This window comes from Prionailurus bengalensis, chromosome B4, assembly GCF_016509475.1.
Source record: "Prionailurus bengalensis isolate Pbe53 chromosome B4, Fcat_Pben_1.1_paternal_pri, whole genome shotgun sequence".
NCBI lineage: Eukaryota > Metazoa > Chordata > Mammalia > Carnivora > Felidae > Prionailurus > Prionailurus bengalensis.
Genome location: NC_057358.1, coordinates 59,595,628 through 59,611,705, shown reverse-complemented (window position 1 = coordinate 59,611,705; position 16,078 = coordinate 59,595,628). Strand labels below are relative to the sequence as shown.

The following is a 16,078-nucleotide window of genomic DNA, read 5'->3' as shown; positions in this document are numbered from 1 at the left end:
AATTTTTTTAGTGTTATTTATTTTTGAGAGAGAGAGAGAGAGAGAGAGAGAGAGAGAGAGAGAGAGAGTGAAACGGAGGGTGGGGAACAGAGAGAGGGAGACACAGAATCTGACGCAGGCTCCAGGCTCCGAGCTATCAGCACAGAGCCTGATGCTGGGCTCGAACTCACAAACCGTGAGATTGAGACCTGAGCTGAAGTCGGATGCTTAATTGACTGAGCCATCCAGGCACAACTTTCTTAAGTTTTTTTTTCTCTTTCCTCCGAATCTTTCCAGCTTCTAAATATTGGAATGTGCCAGACTCAAACTTTGGACTTACTCCCTTCTATTTACAATCACTTGCTTGCTGATCTCATCATTCTCCTGTCTTTAATACCAGACTGATTTAATACCTTCTCCTGATGTCTAGTCTCCAACTGCCCGTATGACATCTCCTCTTGGCCCTAACCTCATTTACCCCTATGTCCCACTAAAAGTTAATTCCTTCTCAAGTCTTTTGCATCTCATTAAATGGCAATTCCATGATTCATTCTAGGCATTCAAGCAAAAAATCTTGGTGTTATCTGTAAGTTTTGTTTTCTTATACTCTAAATCCATTCCTTGAGCAAATTCTCCAAACTCTAAAATATTCAAAACATGACTACTTCTGAACAGTTCTTCACTACCACCTTTCTCCAAGATTAACTCTTGTCTGGATTATTGCAGTAACCTCATCACCTGTTTCCATGCTTTCATGCTTGCCCTCTTTCTTCATCTATTCTCTGTACAACAGCCATAATGACTAAAAAGGAGAAGAAGAAGAATGTTGGCTCAGGTCACTCCTCTGCTTAGATTCCTCTGAACGTAAAATGTCTACATGATTTGGCTATTCCCCTGTTTCCCCTGTGTCCACTTAATTTCGCCTAGCTCTCTGTTCCATCTACTGGCCATCTTGCTGCTCCTCAAATATGCCAAACACACCTTTCTGTCTGCCTGGGATGCACTGGTCTTCCAGGTATCTTCAAGACCTCTTTCATGTTCCTACTTAAAGTCTTCCAAGAGCCCTTCACTTACTACCTTCTGTATAGCAGCTTCTTCCCTCTTCTCCCCCCTTCACTTGCTCCAGTTTTCTTCATAGAACTTATCTCCATATGACATTTTTATATGCATTTGTATTTTTTTCCAACTGAAACAAACAATGGGAAGGGGTTTTGTTTGGTTCATTGCTGCACACCTGACCTAGAACATGTTCTCACACATAGTAGATAGTATGTATTTGTGGAATAAATAAATAGATGTCCACTGAGGTGAAAAATATTAAAGAGATGAATTAGAAAACAAAATAAGTGTAGTCTTAGCATAGAATTAAATCAATGTATCAATGGAATGAAATAAATAGGCATAAACAGATTTTACATATGTAAGATATTGATATGTAATAAAGAAATTGTTACCCAAGAGTAGGGAAGTGATTAGTTACTTTCAGGGATGAGCAAACTTTTTCTGTAAATGGCAAGGTAGTTAATATTTCAGCTTTTGAGCCCATTATCACAATAGCTATAGCAATTACTAAAGGGAAAGGAGCCACAGACAATATGTAAATGAATGGATATGGCTAAATTTGCCCCTTAGGCTATAGTTTGCTTACCGCTAGATTATTAAAGTAATAATAGGAGCTACATTAAGGTAGTGATTCTTATATATTTAATTCACCGATAGACCTCAGGTACATAGAACATTCTTGGCATGGAATAGGCACTCAACAAAAATCATTGATTTGAACTAAATCAGAATGACATTTGAGGACACTGGCGATGTGGGGTGAAATGAACTCCGCTCCTAACCTAAATCATACAATGGCACAAATTGCAATTAGATTACGATTTTAGAGATAATGTGGAACAATAAAAATGGATGGAAATATAGGTGGATATTTATCTGTCTTTAGATGAGAAAGTTCTTTTTAAGCATAAAAGCAGTGAATGAGAAGAGCTAAGGAAAATAATAGACTTTTCGCTATTTGAAAGTTTCAAATTTAAGGACATAAATACATCACATGCATAAATAAAAAAAAATAAAAATAGAAAAAGTTACTAAATATTTTTAAAAAGGCCTAAGTGATCTTTACATAAAGAACTTTTATGTATAGGTAAGAAAAGCACTCAAAATCTGATAATGAAATGGTCAAGACCCAGGCATTCGTGATTTATAGAGGAGGAAATACAAGTGAACCCCTGAAAAAAATAGTCAACTGCTAATAATTTTTTAAAAAAAACAAAGAAAAATAAGATCCAGTCTCTAACTATCAAAGTTGTAAGGGCAAAAAGATAAAAGTAAAGAGATAATGTTAAATGTTGGTTCACATACTTTGCTGATGAGAATGTAAATTTATGTCGTCTTTCTGAAAAGCATTTTGGTAATACATTAAAAGAAACCTTCATACCTTTTTAATGTGTCAAATAATTTACCTTCCAAGAATCTGTCCTTGGGAAATAATTAGAAATGATATCAAAGATTTATGGTCAAAGAAGTTCAACATGCTTTTATAATAATAGATAGTCGGAAATAGTTTCAAATTTTAATAATAGAGAAATAGTTCAATAAATTATGATATATCTATAAGATTGATGTTATGGAGTCATTGAGATTATTTTTCGAGGATTTTTAATAACGTGGAAAGGTGCTAATGGTTCAATGATGAGTATAAAAAGAATACAAAACTGGTTATCTAGAATAATTTCAGTTATGTAAAATGTACATGGTAGAGCACAAGGATTATAAGAGAGGATTATAAGAGGCTAATCATGGTTTTATCTAGATTTTTGTATTATGGATAATTTTTTCTTTCCATTTTGTGCTTTTCTGTATTTTTTTCAGGGTTCCTACAATCAATACATACTGATATTAAGAAAAATATTATGTTTTTAAAAGATGAATTTAGAATTCTGAGAAAGCCAACTGAGTGTACGAAACGATGCCTCACCTAAAAAGGATGTGTAAAAAGCAAATGTTTGGAGGTTTTGGCCTCATGAGTGAAGGAATGCAAATGCAAATAAAAATGTGCCATGACCTCAGCTATGCAAAGGAACATGTTTACTGTGAATGAGGAATACAAAAACAATCCTTAGGACTTGTATTCCTTAGTGTCTGTGATCACAATTATGTTACTGACACTAGAGTTGCTCTGTCCTACAGGGTAGCAACTTGCCACATCTAAAATTAAATTTTAATTGGGTAAAATTAAATCAAATAGAAAATCCCGTTCCTCAGTAGCAAGAGCCACCTTTCAAGTGCTCAATAAGCATGTGCATGGGACATCGCAGAAACAGATCCATCATTGCAGAAAGTCCTAATGGACAGTGCTACTCTAGCATATAATAATGTATTTAACCCCATCTGTCATCTTTGGAAGAGTAGCAGTCACTTTCAGAGCCAAAGGGAGAAGGGACATTCTATATGCAAGGGGAGAAATGTTAGACATAATTATGTCTAGAAATATTGTTTAATATTTGTTTTTCAGCAAATGATTTTATACCTACCATGTGCTGAGGGTCTGCATGTGCAGTGGTGAGCAAGTTAGACTAGTTTCTGGTGTGAAGGGACTTATATTCTACTGGTGAAGACAGATTTTCACTTGCTCTTTCCCCCAGAAACCTCCAGGCCTGTTTCCTCCCTCCCTTCAGTTTTTTATTAAAATGTCACCTTATCCAGAGAGGTTCCCCAAGCAAGTTATATAAAATAGTAATCCTCAATTGTGCCCATTCATCCTGCAGCATGAAAAAGGAGCTTGTACTCCTCCCTGTACAGCCTGACCTTCTTTATTTTTCTCTAGAGTCTTCTATCTGCTCTATTTTCCACTTATATTATGTATTTATTAGTTTGTCTGTTGTGTGTCTTTCCTGGTTAGAAGAAAGGCTCTTCTAGATTAGGGACTTTATTTTGTTTGGTTCACTGTTCTAACTCCTAATCCAATCTTTAGCTTCCATTTAAATAATAATAGTTTAATAATTTAAACAAATAACTTGAAAATAATAATAGATGGAGTTTGGGATTGTTTTAATATTTTATTTTACAAATATTTAAAAAATAATGACACATGGAATATACCAGAGATATTTAAATAGTGATTAGTGACGTGCTATAAGACAAACCTCAAGCAACCTAAGAATGAGACAACAAATTGCTATTCAGTAAGTTTTTGGAGGACAGTTAGATATCAAAATGGGAAAAATTGATCACAATCCATAAGTCAGGTCACTACAACAGCAAACTGCTAGATAGTGTGAAGAGTTAATGGGAGTCAAAATGTGTACAGGGATGGAGAAAGCCTAGTAAAAAACTAGAGCAAAATGTATAGCATATCCTTTTCTTTTGTGGAAGGGAGTTTTTCCTTCTTTATATTAAATAAATAGAAATAATCTAAATAAAAATGCTCAGAATTCTGATTGCTAAGAATTATTTGAAACAACGAAATGTAATGGAATGAACATTCTAAATAAAAAATCAGAATGTGAGAATATATGTGAAATGACAATCAAAAACGGCTTACTATGAAAAATATGTTAAAATGATATATACTGTATCAGTCATTATCCAGGTCTTATTTAAAGTGGTTAGAGGATTTGGATCATCTGTACATGACAAAATAGGCATGAAATGATCACATGGGAAGTGCCAGGCCTCATTAGCAATGTCAGAAACACAAAATAACTTTTAGGTGTCATTAAATGGGCAAAATAATGATAATTTACTGGTAGAACAGTCAGTTTCAGCAGGAACCAGATGGCATACTCCAGGAGATGCGGGCAGTGTGTAAAGGACTGAGAAGGCCCAGGGTAGCACCCAGGAATTGGGAACAATGCAAAGCTGTTTGCACCCAGGCCTGGAGGGGCAAGGGCAGTGCCATTGTTACTGGAGGCACTGCAGAAGGGCTCAATAGGAGCTGTCCCCAGAGATGCAGACATTGCTAAAGCCTTTGTGAGGAGGAGCTGGGGCTGGAGGCAGAGGCCTGGCAGGCACCTGACTTCCTTCTCTTCCACTCTGTTCTCCTGCTGGTGCCCCGTATCAGTTGAAACCAACTGGAGCCTAACACAAGAGCTGGTTGGTACTAATGGGGGAACAAAAAGGTTGTTGATAGCATTGTAAATTTATTAATTTAGAGGATCAGCTCACGAACAGTACAAAACGATCTATATATCCTCATCTGGTGATTCTTCTTTTGGTGGAATGTACCCCAAAAATCTGGAAGTAAAAATAATAATTTTGCACAATTCTTTATGGTTGCAAAACATTTTTAGGGAAATCACACAAAAGACCAGCAAGAAGGAAATAACCAAGAAAATAAGAAAATGATTTGTATTTTTGGTTATATATACCTCAATTTATTCCCCAAATGGATTAAGGCATGATGGTGCATTAAAATGATGGAATAAATATAACCTTTTAAAGTGTTTCAAGAATGACGTGGGATGTGCCTTATAGGAAATAATGGTATGTGAATAATCTGTGCAAATAGATTGAAACTTTGAAAATACATGAATTACACACAAAAGTTAATTTAATGTGATATCAGTTTTTGAATCATTTCCAATCTTTCCTCCAATTAGAATGAGGCAGTAGAAAGAGGTAAAAGGACAGAGAAATACTGTTATATTTTGGGTTCTTTTTTTTCCTGGAAAGTTTTAAAGAATTTTCATAAGAAAAGTGGCTTCTTACATCTCTTCACTATCCTGATATTATAATGTAGGATGCAAGGTTCTAGAGGTACAAAAATTTTATCATTCATATGGGGCAGAAGAAATATCTTGAAAATTTATTTGAATTTCTGGTTCAAATGCATTGAGGAATAGATTCAGATAGTTCTGTAAACCCAGACTTTTCATTACCCAGGATTTTGAGGAAAGTCTTTGCATAGAAATAGATTACTTTTACTAATCCACTGACTAAAGCAAATTTCTGAGAGGCTCTTTAGCAAATGTCTAGTTGCAGGCAATTCAATGTGATACTATAATAGCTCTGGAGAGCCCCACACTATTGTGTGAAATGTCACTGGATTTGGAAGAAGGTTATTTGGGCTGGTGATAATAGAAGTGGTCAGCTACTTCTTCAACTTTAATATATTTTTATCTTACAAATCAGAAAATTTCAGTATAAAAGCCAGTGCTGGGAAGAAACTAAATGAAATAAATCCTACTTCATGTCCATCATGGGAAAACTAATTTTATATTAGTTCTGGGACCACATTCGATTTTAGTCTTGATGTTCCACAAGTATAGCCTAACCCAACGTTAACCTTAAATAGTGTAAGAGTCTTTTTATTCTTTCTTATTCTTTCATTTTTAAAATTAATTGATTCATTCATTTCCCAAATATTTACTGACCATGTTGTTTATGTCAGGCATTATGTTATATGCTGGAACACTAACCAAAAGATTACATAATTTAACATAATTTATTTCCTTTAATTGCACTGTTCTCTGCAATAACTGTGAATTAATTCTAATGCAACCCTGTCAGGTAGTTGACACTTAATAGATGAGGGAAAAATGAAGTGCCCTGATGGGAAATGACCTAGAAGGAAAACAATCCCTGTGCTCTTTCTTTTACCTCCACTCGGCAAATACTGTTATTTTTCAAACCAAAACACTGGGACACACGTTTCAGAAAGGAATTTTTCTCTTTCGTGAACTTATTTGTGTGAAAGGTTTTAAAGCAATATCAAATTAGATTATACTTCCTTGTTCTTTTGATTAATCACCTTACTGAAAAGAAAAAAATGATGTAGAAATTTGGATTGTGTAAGAACATCTGGAACATCTGGCCACCATATTTCCCCACCATCACTGTGTGAGTATTTAAATGCTGTTACTCTGCCTCAGGTTCTCACACCCTATGCTTTCCCCCTCCCACTTTTTTCTTCTTCTTTTTTTAATATGAAATTTATTGTCACATTGGTTTCCATACAACACCCAGTGCTCATCCCAACAGGTGCCATCCTCAATACCCATCAGCCACCCTCCCCTACTTCTTTTTATCTTCAAGTTTATTTTTGTTACCCAGCTTTTTTTCATTTGTTTTTAATCATGTATCTTCGCTTTTGCAATTTGTCTCCCCTGACATACTTGGAAATTTGTAGTTTGTGTTACAAATGACCAATTTCTGCCTCATTTAATCACATAGAGCAGGGCAGGAACCAGGCCTATGTTCTTTTTTGATATATCCTTAGCACGTGTATTATCTCTTCTTGCTTAGCTTACATGAAGAAGGAAGCATACAAAGGCACACTTCCATGCTTCCCAGTTAATCTATGGATGAAAAGGTCAAAAGTGTTGGAAAGAGTTTTATCTTTTTTTAGCTTTCTATTTTCCTTGCCAAATATTTTCTCTTGGCATCTCCAATTTGGGCCAGGTATTATAGGTGAAAATATGTAGAGATATAAACCACCATTAATCACATTCACCCCTTTCTTATAATGACTGTTTCCTCTTTGATTCGCTCACATTGTGTACAAGGGTGTCTTCCAGCAAAGCCAAGCTTGGGGACAGAGGGAGAAGGTTGGTGTGCAAGAGTGTGTAGGAGCAGAGCAGGAGGAAGGGGCTGGGGTCTATGAAAGAACTCTGGTCCAAGGATGAAATGACAACCAAACTTAAAGGAACAGCTACAGTAGAATGATAAAATTTTAATAGATTTTAGGTAGAAATGTGTCTGTTTAAAACAACTTTCAAAAGCACAAGAAATGTTATAAACAACAATTTCAGAGCAATTTCTACAAGGTCTCATTATTGAGTTAGCATTCAAAGATGTGATAGGACGTATTGAGTTGTTCTATTTTTCTCTCCAGGTTTGCAACACAACCACAGACAGGAAACACGCAGACATCTTCTTGGAGAAGTGTGTTACCGAGTCAATAATGAACATCGTGAGCGGCTTCTTTAATTCCCCATTTTCAGACAACAGTACCAGCCTCCAGGTAACGTAAACAAATACAAAAGCGTTCTGTCGCATGATTTACTTCCCTCGTTTGAGTAAGAAAAAAGTTTAATCTAACCAGGAAGTCATTTCTCACACTTCTGAAGGTTATTTTTCTCTCATATTTTTTATTATTATGCCCCTGAGTTTACCAAACTTTATTTTAAATAAAAAGGCCCCATCTTCTATCTTCAAATTGAATTATTCCTTCTCCCTCTAAGCATAATAGGAATATTCATTTCAGTATATTGGCCGTGTGCCAAATAGTGCAATGAACAGTTCTTTAAATGAATAGGCATTCTGACTCAATAATTTCACTTTAGTAATTTATCCTGAAAGAATTAGCAGGAATTTATATACTAAGATTTTCATTCAAGCATTTATAGTACTTAAAAATTGATATCAACCTTAAATGTCCATGAATAGAGGAATAGCTAAATAAATTATGGTGTGTCTGTAGGGTGGCTTATTACATAGCAATTGAAAATCATGTTTTAAAAGAAATATTTATGACTAAGGGAAATGATTATGAAGTAATATGAAGTGAAACAGGCCCCAGAATTGCAATATAGGATCATCCAAATCTGAGTGTGTTAAGAATATGGGTGCATGTATACACAGAAAAACTCAGGGAGTAAATATCTTCAAAATCTTGATATTGATTATCTCTACATGGTAGGATTATTGGTGATTTTCATTTCTGTGGTTCCCAAATATGCTACATTGATTGTGTATTACTTTTATAAAAATACCATTTCAGGAGTGGTGGGTTGCTAAGTCGGTTAAGCGTCCGACTTCCACTCAGGTCATGATCTCACGGTTTGTGAATTTGAGCCCCATGTCGGGCTCTGTGCTGACAGATCAGAGCCTGGAGCCTGCTTCAGATTCTGTGTCTCCTTCTCTCTCTGCTCCTCCCCCACTCACACTCTGTCTCTCTTTCAAAAATAAATCAACATTAAAAAAAATTTTTTTTAATTCCATTTCAATTATACTTTCTTTAGGGGAAACTTTGAAACTATTAGAACCATATGAAATTGTTTTTGTAGGTCAAAATTATTATCTCCTGTACTTTCATGTCATATGAAACCAAAGTATACAATCAGTCAAACAAGCAAACCCAAAACACCTCCTCTATTTATACTTGGAAATAAACCAGAGATTATTAAAGTAAATACTTAAATTCATGTCATTGGCTTCAAGAAATGCCAATTTCTTTCTGATTAAGAATATAGTTAAAATGCAAATAATTGGTTTTCTATAGAGTCTGGCATGGTGCCTGTCACGAGCTGGGTATATAATAAATATTTGTTGAATGAGATATTCTGTGAATGGCACTGACACTCAAAAAGACCTGATCATAGTTTATTTTGATGAACATTTTTGATAATGCATAAATGCTATGTCAGGAGCATTAATGGTTTAATGGTCTATTTGCATACTTTCCATTTTCAGACACATCAGCCAGTTTTTATTCAGCTGCTTCAATCTGCCTTCAGGATTTACAATTGCACCTGGCCAAATCCAGCACAGAAATCATCTGTGGAGTCTTGTATCAGAACTTTGGCTGAAGTGGGTAAGTCAGAATGTCAGGCCTTACTTATTTTTACATTTTGTTAAAGAAATTGGGCTTTTGGCTAGTAGGCAATACAAGCAGCTTTCCAGTTTGCAATTTAATAAGAAAGCAGGTATGGGAAAGAGCAATGAGCAGCAAACAGGTCTGAATGTTGCATACTTTTGGGGAGGGGAATATAATTATTCTATTTCTTTTTTTCCAAAATTTAAAATGTATTTATTTATTTTTAATTCTTGTATTTCTAAACTTAAATTTAATATTGTATATGACACTAACATAGCTCCAGAAGATTTTACAGAAAGGAGTTTAGTTTGTTACCTCACATCTCATTATAGAATTGTTTCCTCTGTTAAGTAGCCTGACATCTGAATACCTTCATAGAGCAGTGGGACCTTTTAAGGGTTTTGGTTTTCCAACATTGTTTGAAATCCATCAGTATTTACTAAGGTTCTGTTGTATATAGAAGCCTTCAGAAATTACAAATGAAATGGAAGGTGAGAGGATTACAGCTAAGGGAAGGTTAGTAGATTTTAGAGAGAGTTTCTCATAAATTCCTATTTTCTCTCTCTCTTTCTTTCTTTCTTTCTTTCTTTCTTTCTTTCTTTCTTTCTTTCTTTCTTCCTCTTCCTCCCTCCCTCCTTCTTCCTTCCTTCCTTCCTTCCTTCCTTCCTTCCTTCCTTCCCTCCCTCCCTCCCTCCCTCCCTTCCTTCCTCCCTCCTCCCTCCTCTTTCTTTCTTTCTTTCTTTCTTTCTTTCTTTCTTTCTTTCTCTCTCTCTCTCTCTCTCTCTCTCTTTCTCTTTCTGTTTCTCTTTCTCTTCCTCCCTCCTTCCTTCCTTCTTTCCTTCCTTCCTTCCTTCCTTCCTTCCTTCCTTCCTTCCTCTTTCTTTCTTTCTTTCTTTCTTTCTTTCTTTCTTTCTTTCTTTTTCTTTCTTTCTTTCTTTCTTTCTTTCTTTCTTTCTTTCTTTCTTTCTTTCTTTCTTTCTTTCTTTCTTTCTGTTAAGAGAAATACTGGACTTAAAAATCAGATGAGCTTGAGCACTGTCTCAACTACTGGTGGTTCTGCAGGCATTGGGAAGGGTAACTTACAGTGTATGTCATCACCGCTGACATTTCTTGAGCAGTCACCTTGTGCATTGCTAAGCAATTTACTTGCATTGTCTCATTTAATGCCTAGATAGGTTCTTTGTTTATTTACATTTTACACTTGGGAAAAACACAACTATCTAGATTAGGTAACTTGACTAGGGTTAGTTATAGTGTATGCTCAGTAAGTATTTGATAAACAAATAAATGATTTACTAATTAATGACCATCTAAATTTTGTCTCTCCTCTATCCGCAAATTGACCTAAGTGACTGTATATTAACAAGATTTAATGACTGCTCAATTTTAATTTGAATAAATAAACTAAGATAACCTAAGAGGATCAATTTTAAAATTTTAGAACTAAGGAACTAATAGAGTTCATCTCAGTTATTTATTATAAATAAGTAGTAAACTTGATAGATTTTCTATATACCAAAACGAAACAGACTACACTGTGTAAAATGCATTATTCACACTAACAATAAAAATATTAAATACTTAAGAGAAAAGTTATTAACAAGAAACATGAGAGAATAGTATACTATATAATTCTATATACTATATATAATATATAATGCTATATTGAGGGCTATGAAAATGTATGATAAATAGAGAGCTTTACTATTATTGGATTTAAAACTTCCTTTTCTAGGGATGCTGGCTCTCCTCACATAACTGATAAGCGTAATGCTTCAACACTCAGGAACCCTCCTCCACACACATCGTTCCTCCTCACAGCCTACTTGCGCTTAGGTACCACATGCGAGGCCAGACCCCACAATGGTGTGTCCCCTGGCAGCCTGGCCTCTGATGCCCTTCTATGAAGGGACCCTCTTTACTTCCTGTGGGTGCCCACAGTGTACCTCGAGCTGCCGAGGGACCTTCTTTCCACCAGCGTGGTCCCTGACTCTGTGCTGGTCACTCCTTCGCATGCATACGCTCATCACCTTTGATACCCTGTGCCAGGCTGTCCCTGAGCATTGGCACGCTCCTCACCCCTCCAAGTTCTGATTCTCCACCCCTGGCAGCCTCCCACACAGGCACCTCTGCTTCCTTTTGACTCAGAAGCTCTGGATCACGTCAGGTCTGTGTGCCCTTCTTGCCTAGTGCAGACACTTAACTTTGCTCTGCTCCTCCTACAGATTCTAGGAATGAATCCTTTAAGAACAGAAAGGAAGAAATGAGGGACGAGGCCATAATATAAAGAAGGACACAAAAGAGAATTCTTACTTTAAAAAGACACACGTAACAAAATGTCCAGAAGGATATAAGTAAAATATTAACACTGATGATCTCTGAGTGGTGAAATTATAGATGTATCTGGTTCTGTTGTTCATGCTTTAGTATAACTTCTTAGTTTTTAATAATATACTTTTAAGCTATAATGAACCATTACCAAAAGCATTTTTATTTGGATGAAATCGTCTGGGAAATATTCTAGTCATTAAAAGATAAAATCCAAAGGAAAAGCAAAGCAATAAGATGATGCTATTTTTTTTTTTTTACATAGGAATACATTGTCTTAGCTGCCAAGTATGTTTCTATATTTTACATTTTAAGGCAGCCTGCCTTCTTCTTCCTTCTTTCTCTCTCTGTCCTCCTCCTCTTCCACCTCCTTTTTCTTCTCATCCATCTTGTCCTCCTCCTCTTCCTCCCTCAGTATTTAGCAAATGCAATGGAGGAAAAATACCAGTTGGCCCTACACAGAATGTGGAAAGTGTGCTGTTCATACAGTTAAAAATTGAGATGAAGAGGGACGCCTGGGTGGCTCAGTAGGTTGAGCATCCAACTCTTGGCTTTGGCTCAGGTCATGATCTCCCGGTTCCTCAGACTGAGCCCCAAGTTGGGCTCTGTGCAGACAGCATGGAGCCTGCTTGGGATTCTCTGTCCCTCCCTTTGTCTCTGCCCCTCTCCTGCTCTCTCTCTCCCTCTCTCTCTATCTCTCTCAAAATAAATAAATAAACTTAAAGAAAATTGAGATGAAGAACTTTGAACCGTGAGACCCCACGCCATGCTTTCCATCTGAGTTCTGACATCAGTGGTATTTCTTGTGCAGTCAAACCAGTTCTTGCATAACAGGATGGCCCAGTGTTGGAGATTTAAAATAGTCACCAGCACCATATTAGTCTAAAGATCTCTTTTTTTTTCTAAGTTATAAGATTTCATTTTCTATCAATCCTCTACTGGCTTGAACCTTATGATTTAGCAGAATATTTTAGTGACTTTTTGTATGCTATAAAGACATGGGTGATAAAGAGTCTAAAAATTAATTATACCTAAGTCTGTAATCAAGGTAGGTTTGGAAGGGTGATGCTTTGGTGTAAAATCTCAGTTTTATCTTTGTGAGAAGGCATGTTTTCTTTCTCTTCCTCATTTTTCCTTTCCACTCGAGCAGTTATGAAGCTCTGAAAACTTTATCTCTATTGTCCCTCTGCATCTGTAGCTCTCCTCCATTCCTTTCCATTAAAGCCTTGACTTCCTTTCTGGACCACTGTAGCAATGCAATGTTCTCACCTGTCTTTCTTTACTTAAATAAATCTGCTACCAGAGTAATCTTCTTGAAGTGAAATTCTCTCTTTTGGTTTATAAACAGTAACAACAAAGTCCCCAGCCTTCAGCACCATCCCTTTGTCTAACAAACTGAGAACAGATTTCTTTCCTTTTTTAAAAAAGTTTATTTTGAGGGAGGAGGGGCAGAGTGAGAGGGAGAAAGAGAATCTCAAGCAGGTTCCATGCAGTCAGCACTGAGCCCAACTCGGGGCTCAATCTCATGAACCGTGAGATCATGACCTGAGCTGAAACTAAGAGTCGGACACTTCCCACGCAGGTACCTGTGAGCACAGATTTCTTACTGTAACATTCATGGTCTCTAGAGCACAGCCCTACCTTACCTTTCTGACTGCCTTGCCCGCTGGTTCCCACACAACTCATGTGACAGCAGACTCAATTATTAGGCCCTAGCCTTGCTCACGCTCTAACTTACTTTCTGTATTTCTGTCTGGTTCTTTTTCTTTTTCTCTCCAGTTTCCACCATTGCCACTTGTCAGCATCTTTCCCATTATTCAAAATGTTTTGTTCTAATTTCTCCATAAAAGCCATTCTTAACTCCCATATCTAGAGCTGAGCTTATCCCCCTTTGACCACTCACACTTTTCTTATGGTCTTTATTTGATCATAGTTTAGCTCATCCTAAGTCATAACCTTATTTCCCCTCTTAGACTTTGAGGGACAATTATTATGAAGTGCCGACCACAAAAACTGATAAAAAACTATTGTCTGGGATTAAGAAGGTAGAAAGCAAAGTCTGCTTTGTGATAGTGAGACCACATCTCTTTTTGCTTGGGCATGGATGCTGTTCATAGAAAAACATACTCAAAATGGAAGGTGTTCAGAAGTGAGCCTCCACAGTAGTAAAGTGATCTAAACCCAACTTACTTGAATGGTGATTGCAAACATTTGAACTATTTAGACAAAGAAGAGAAATCTGAGGGTGAACATAAGAATCTTTTGACATTTGAAGGTGATAAGGAACTTCTTTTACAGGGACAGGGTTATAACTAACTTGTGTCAGCTACAAGAGGCAGATTTTTGTCCTAATATAAAGGATAACTATTTTACAGTTGGTACTCTTTTAAAACCTTAAGGGTCACATTTGATTTTTCTATGTTGTTCAGGCTCTATTGGCTCCATTTCCAAAATATATCTTTTTTCTTTTCCTTGTGTGACACTCTTGTCCAAATTCACCTTCATGAATCCCTCACCCCCTGTCTCACCACCATCCATTCCCTGCACAGCGGTTAGAACAATCTTAAAATGTACGTCAAGTCGTTATCACTCACCTACTCTCCACTGCACTTGAAACTTGTATTCCTTACCGTGGCTTAGAAAGCCCTTTATCGTCTGAGCCTTGTCTTCTTTTTCTACCTTTCCTTCACTCCTCGCCCAATTCTGCTGGTCCACCCACACTGGCTTTTCTTCTGTTTCTAATCTACACCAGGTTTGTTCTCATCTCAGGGCATTTTCACACGCCATTTCTTCCGTCTGGATCCTCTCCCTCGGCATCCCCCCACCTCGGCCCGATTCTCATATGCTCAGAATGTAAGTTCTCGGTGAAATGTTCCAGAACATTCCATAGACAGTGTCCCACCTTCTTCCTGCTCCTTATCCTAGTCTATTATTTTATTTTCCTCTTAGAACTTAACACTGTTTGAAAGCATCTTGTTTGTTTATTTATTTTTCCTTCTTGTTGTCTGCTTCTCTCATTAGAATGTAAACTATGAAAGCAGGGACTTTGCCTTATTCACTGACTGGTAGGTCCTGAAAGCGTCTGGATGATCAGGTTAATGAGTGTTTGTTGACTGACAGTAATTCACGGGCTAGGAATTTTGCAGATAGTGAAATTTAGGCTTAGAAAGGTTAAATAACTTGTCCAACTAATAAGTAGTTGAGTTGGGTTTAAAATCCAGGTTTCTCTGAGTATGAACTGTATGCCATACTGTGTTCCCCCAGAAGTCCTATCTTAGGAAGCCCTAAAAAATAAACTAGAACTTGGCAGTTTGGCTTGCTGAGTAGGGATTTACCTGAAATTTTACAACTCAGGTGCAAAATCATTTTTGTGCTTCACCAACCCTTTAAGAATGCAAAGAGGTGCTACAATTTAACACAATTCATATATGTAAGAATTTGTAATATTGGAGAGAACAAAGAGGATACATATTTAAGAAAAAGTCAAGAGAACACTGTTTTTATAAAGCAAATGTCCAGTGCATTTATAAGTTGGTAAACACACTCCTGTAATGCAAATATGTATTACAGATCTTCCTTGACTTATGATGGGGTTACATCCTATAAACACCTCCTAACTTGAAAATATCATAAATCAAAAATACACTTAATACAACCTAACCTACCAAACATCAAAACTTAGCCTAGGCTGCCTTAAATGTGTGCAGAACACTTACATTAGCCTACAGTTGGGAAATCATCCAACACAAAGCTCTTATTCTTTAATAAAGTGCCAAATATCTCATGTATTTATTGAATATTATCCTGAAATTGAAAAACAGAATGGTTGCATGGGTGCAGGGCCCTCATGATCACGTGGCTGGCTGGGAGCTGTGGCTCACTGCCACCTGCCTAGCATTGTGAGAGAGGATTTTACTGCATATCACTAGCCTGGGAAAAGGGAAAAGATCCAAATTCAAAATTCGAAGTACGATTTTTCTACTGAATGTGTCCCGCTTTTGCACTATCGTAAAGTTGAAAAATTGGTAAGTCAGACCACCATAGCTCAAGAACTTTCTGTGTAGTTACATTTACATAACACTTTGCAATTTGTAATGTGCTCTCAAGTACATAAACTCAATTCATTTATTACCAAAAATTCTTAGTTCTCTTCATTATTTGTACATTAGATACAAAAAGTAGTAAAAGACAAGAGCACTTCCTTCATTAGTGCTTACGCTGCTGAGA

The 16,078-nt window shown here is 36.6% G+C and overlaps 1 protein-coding gene across 2 annotated transcripts in view; it reads left to right on the top strand.

Moving 5' to 3' along the window:
* The window catches only part of ITPR2 (inositol 1,4,5-trisphosphate receptor type 2), a 508,158-nt gene that overhangs the window by 244,360 nt on the left and 247,720 nt on the right, over nt 1-16,078 (top strand). For both annotated transcript variants that reach the window (XM_043561419.1, XM_043561418.1), the window contains exons 33-34: nt 7,820-7,948; nt 9,400-9,520. In XM_043561419.1, coding sequence (XP_043417354.1) covers nt 7,820-7,948; nt 9,400-9,520 — 250 coding nt within the window. The remainder of the gene's footprint in view (nt 1-7,819; nt 7,949-9,399; nt 9,521-16,078) is intronic.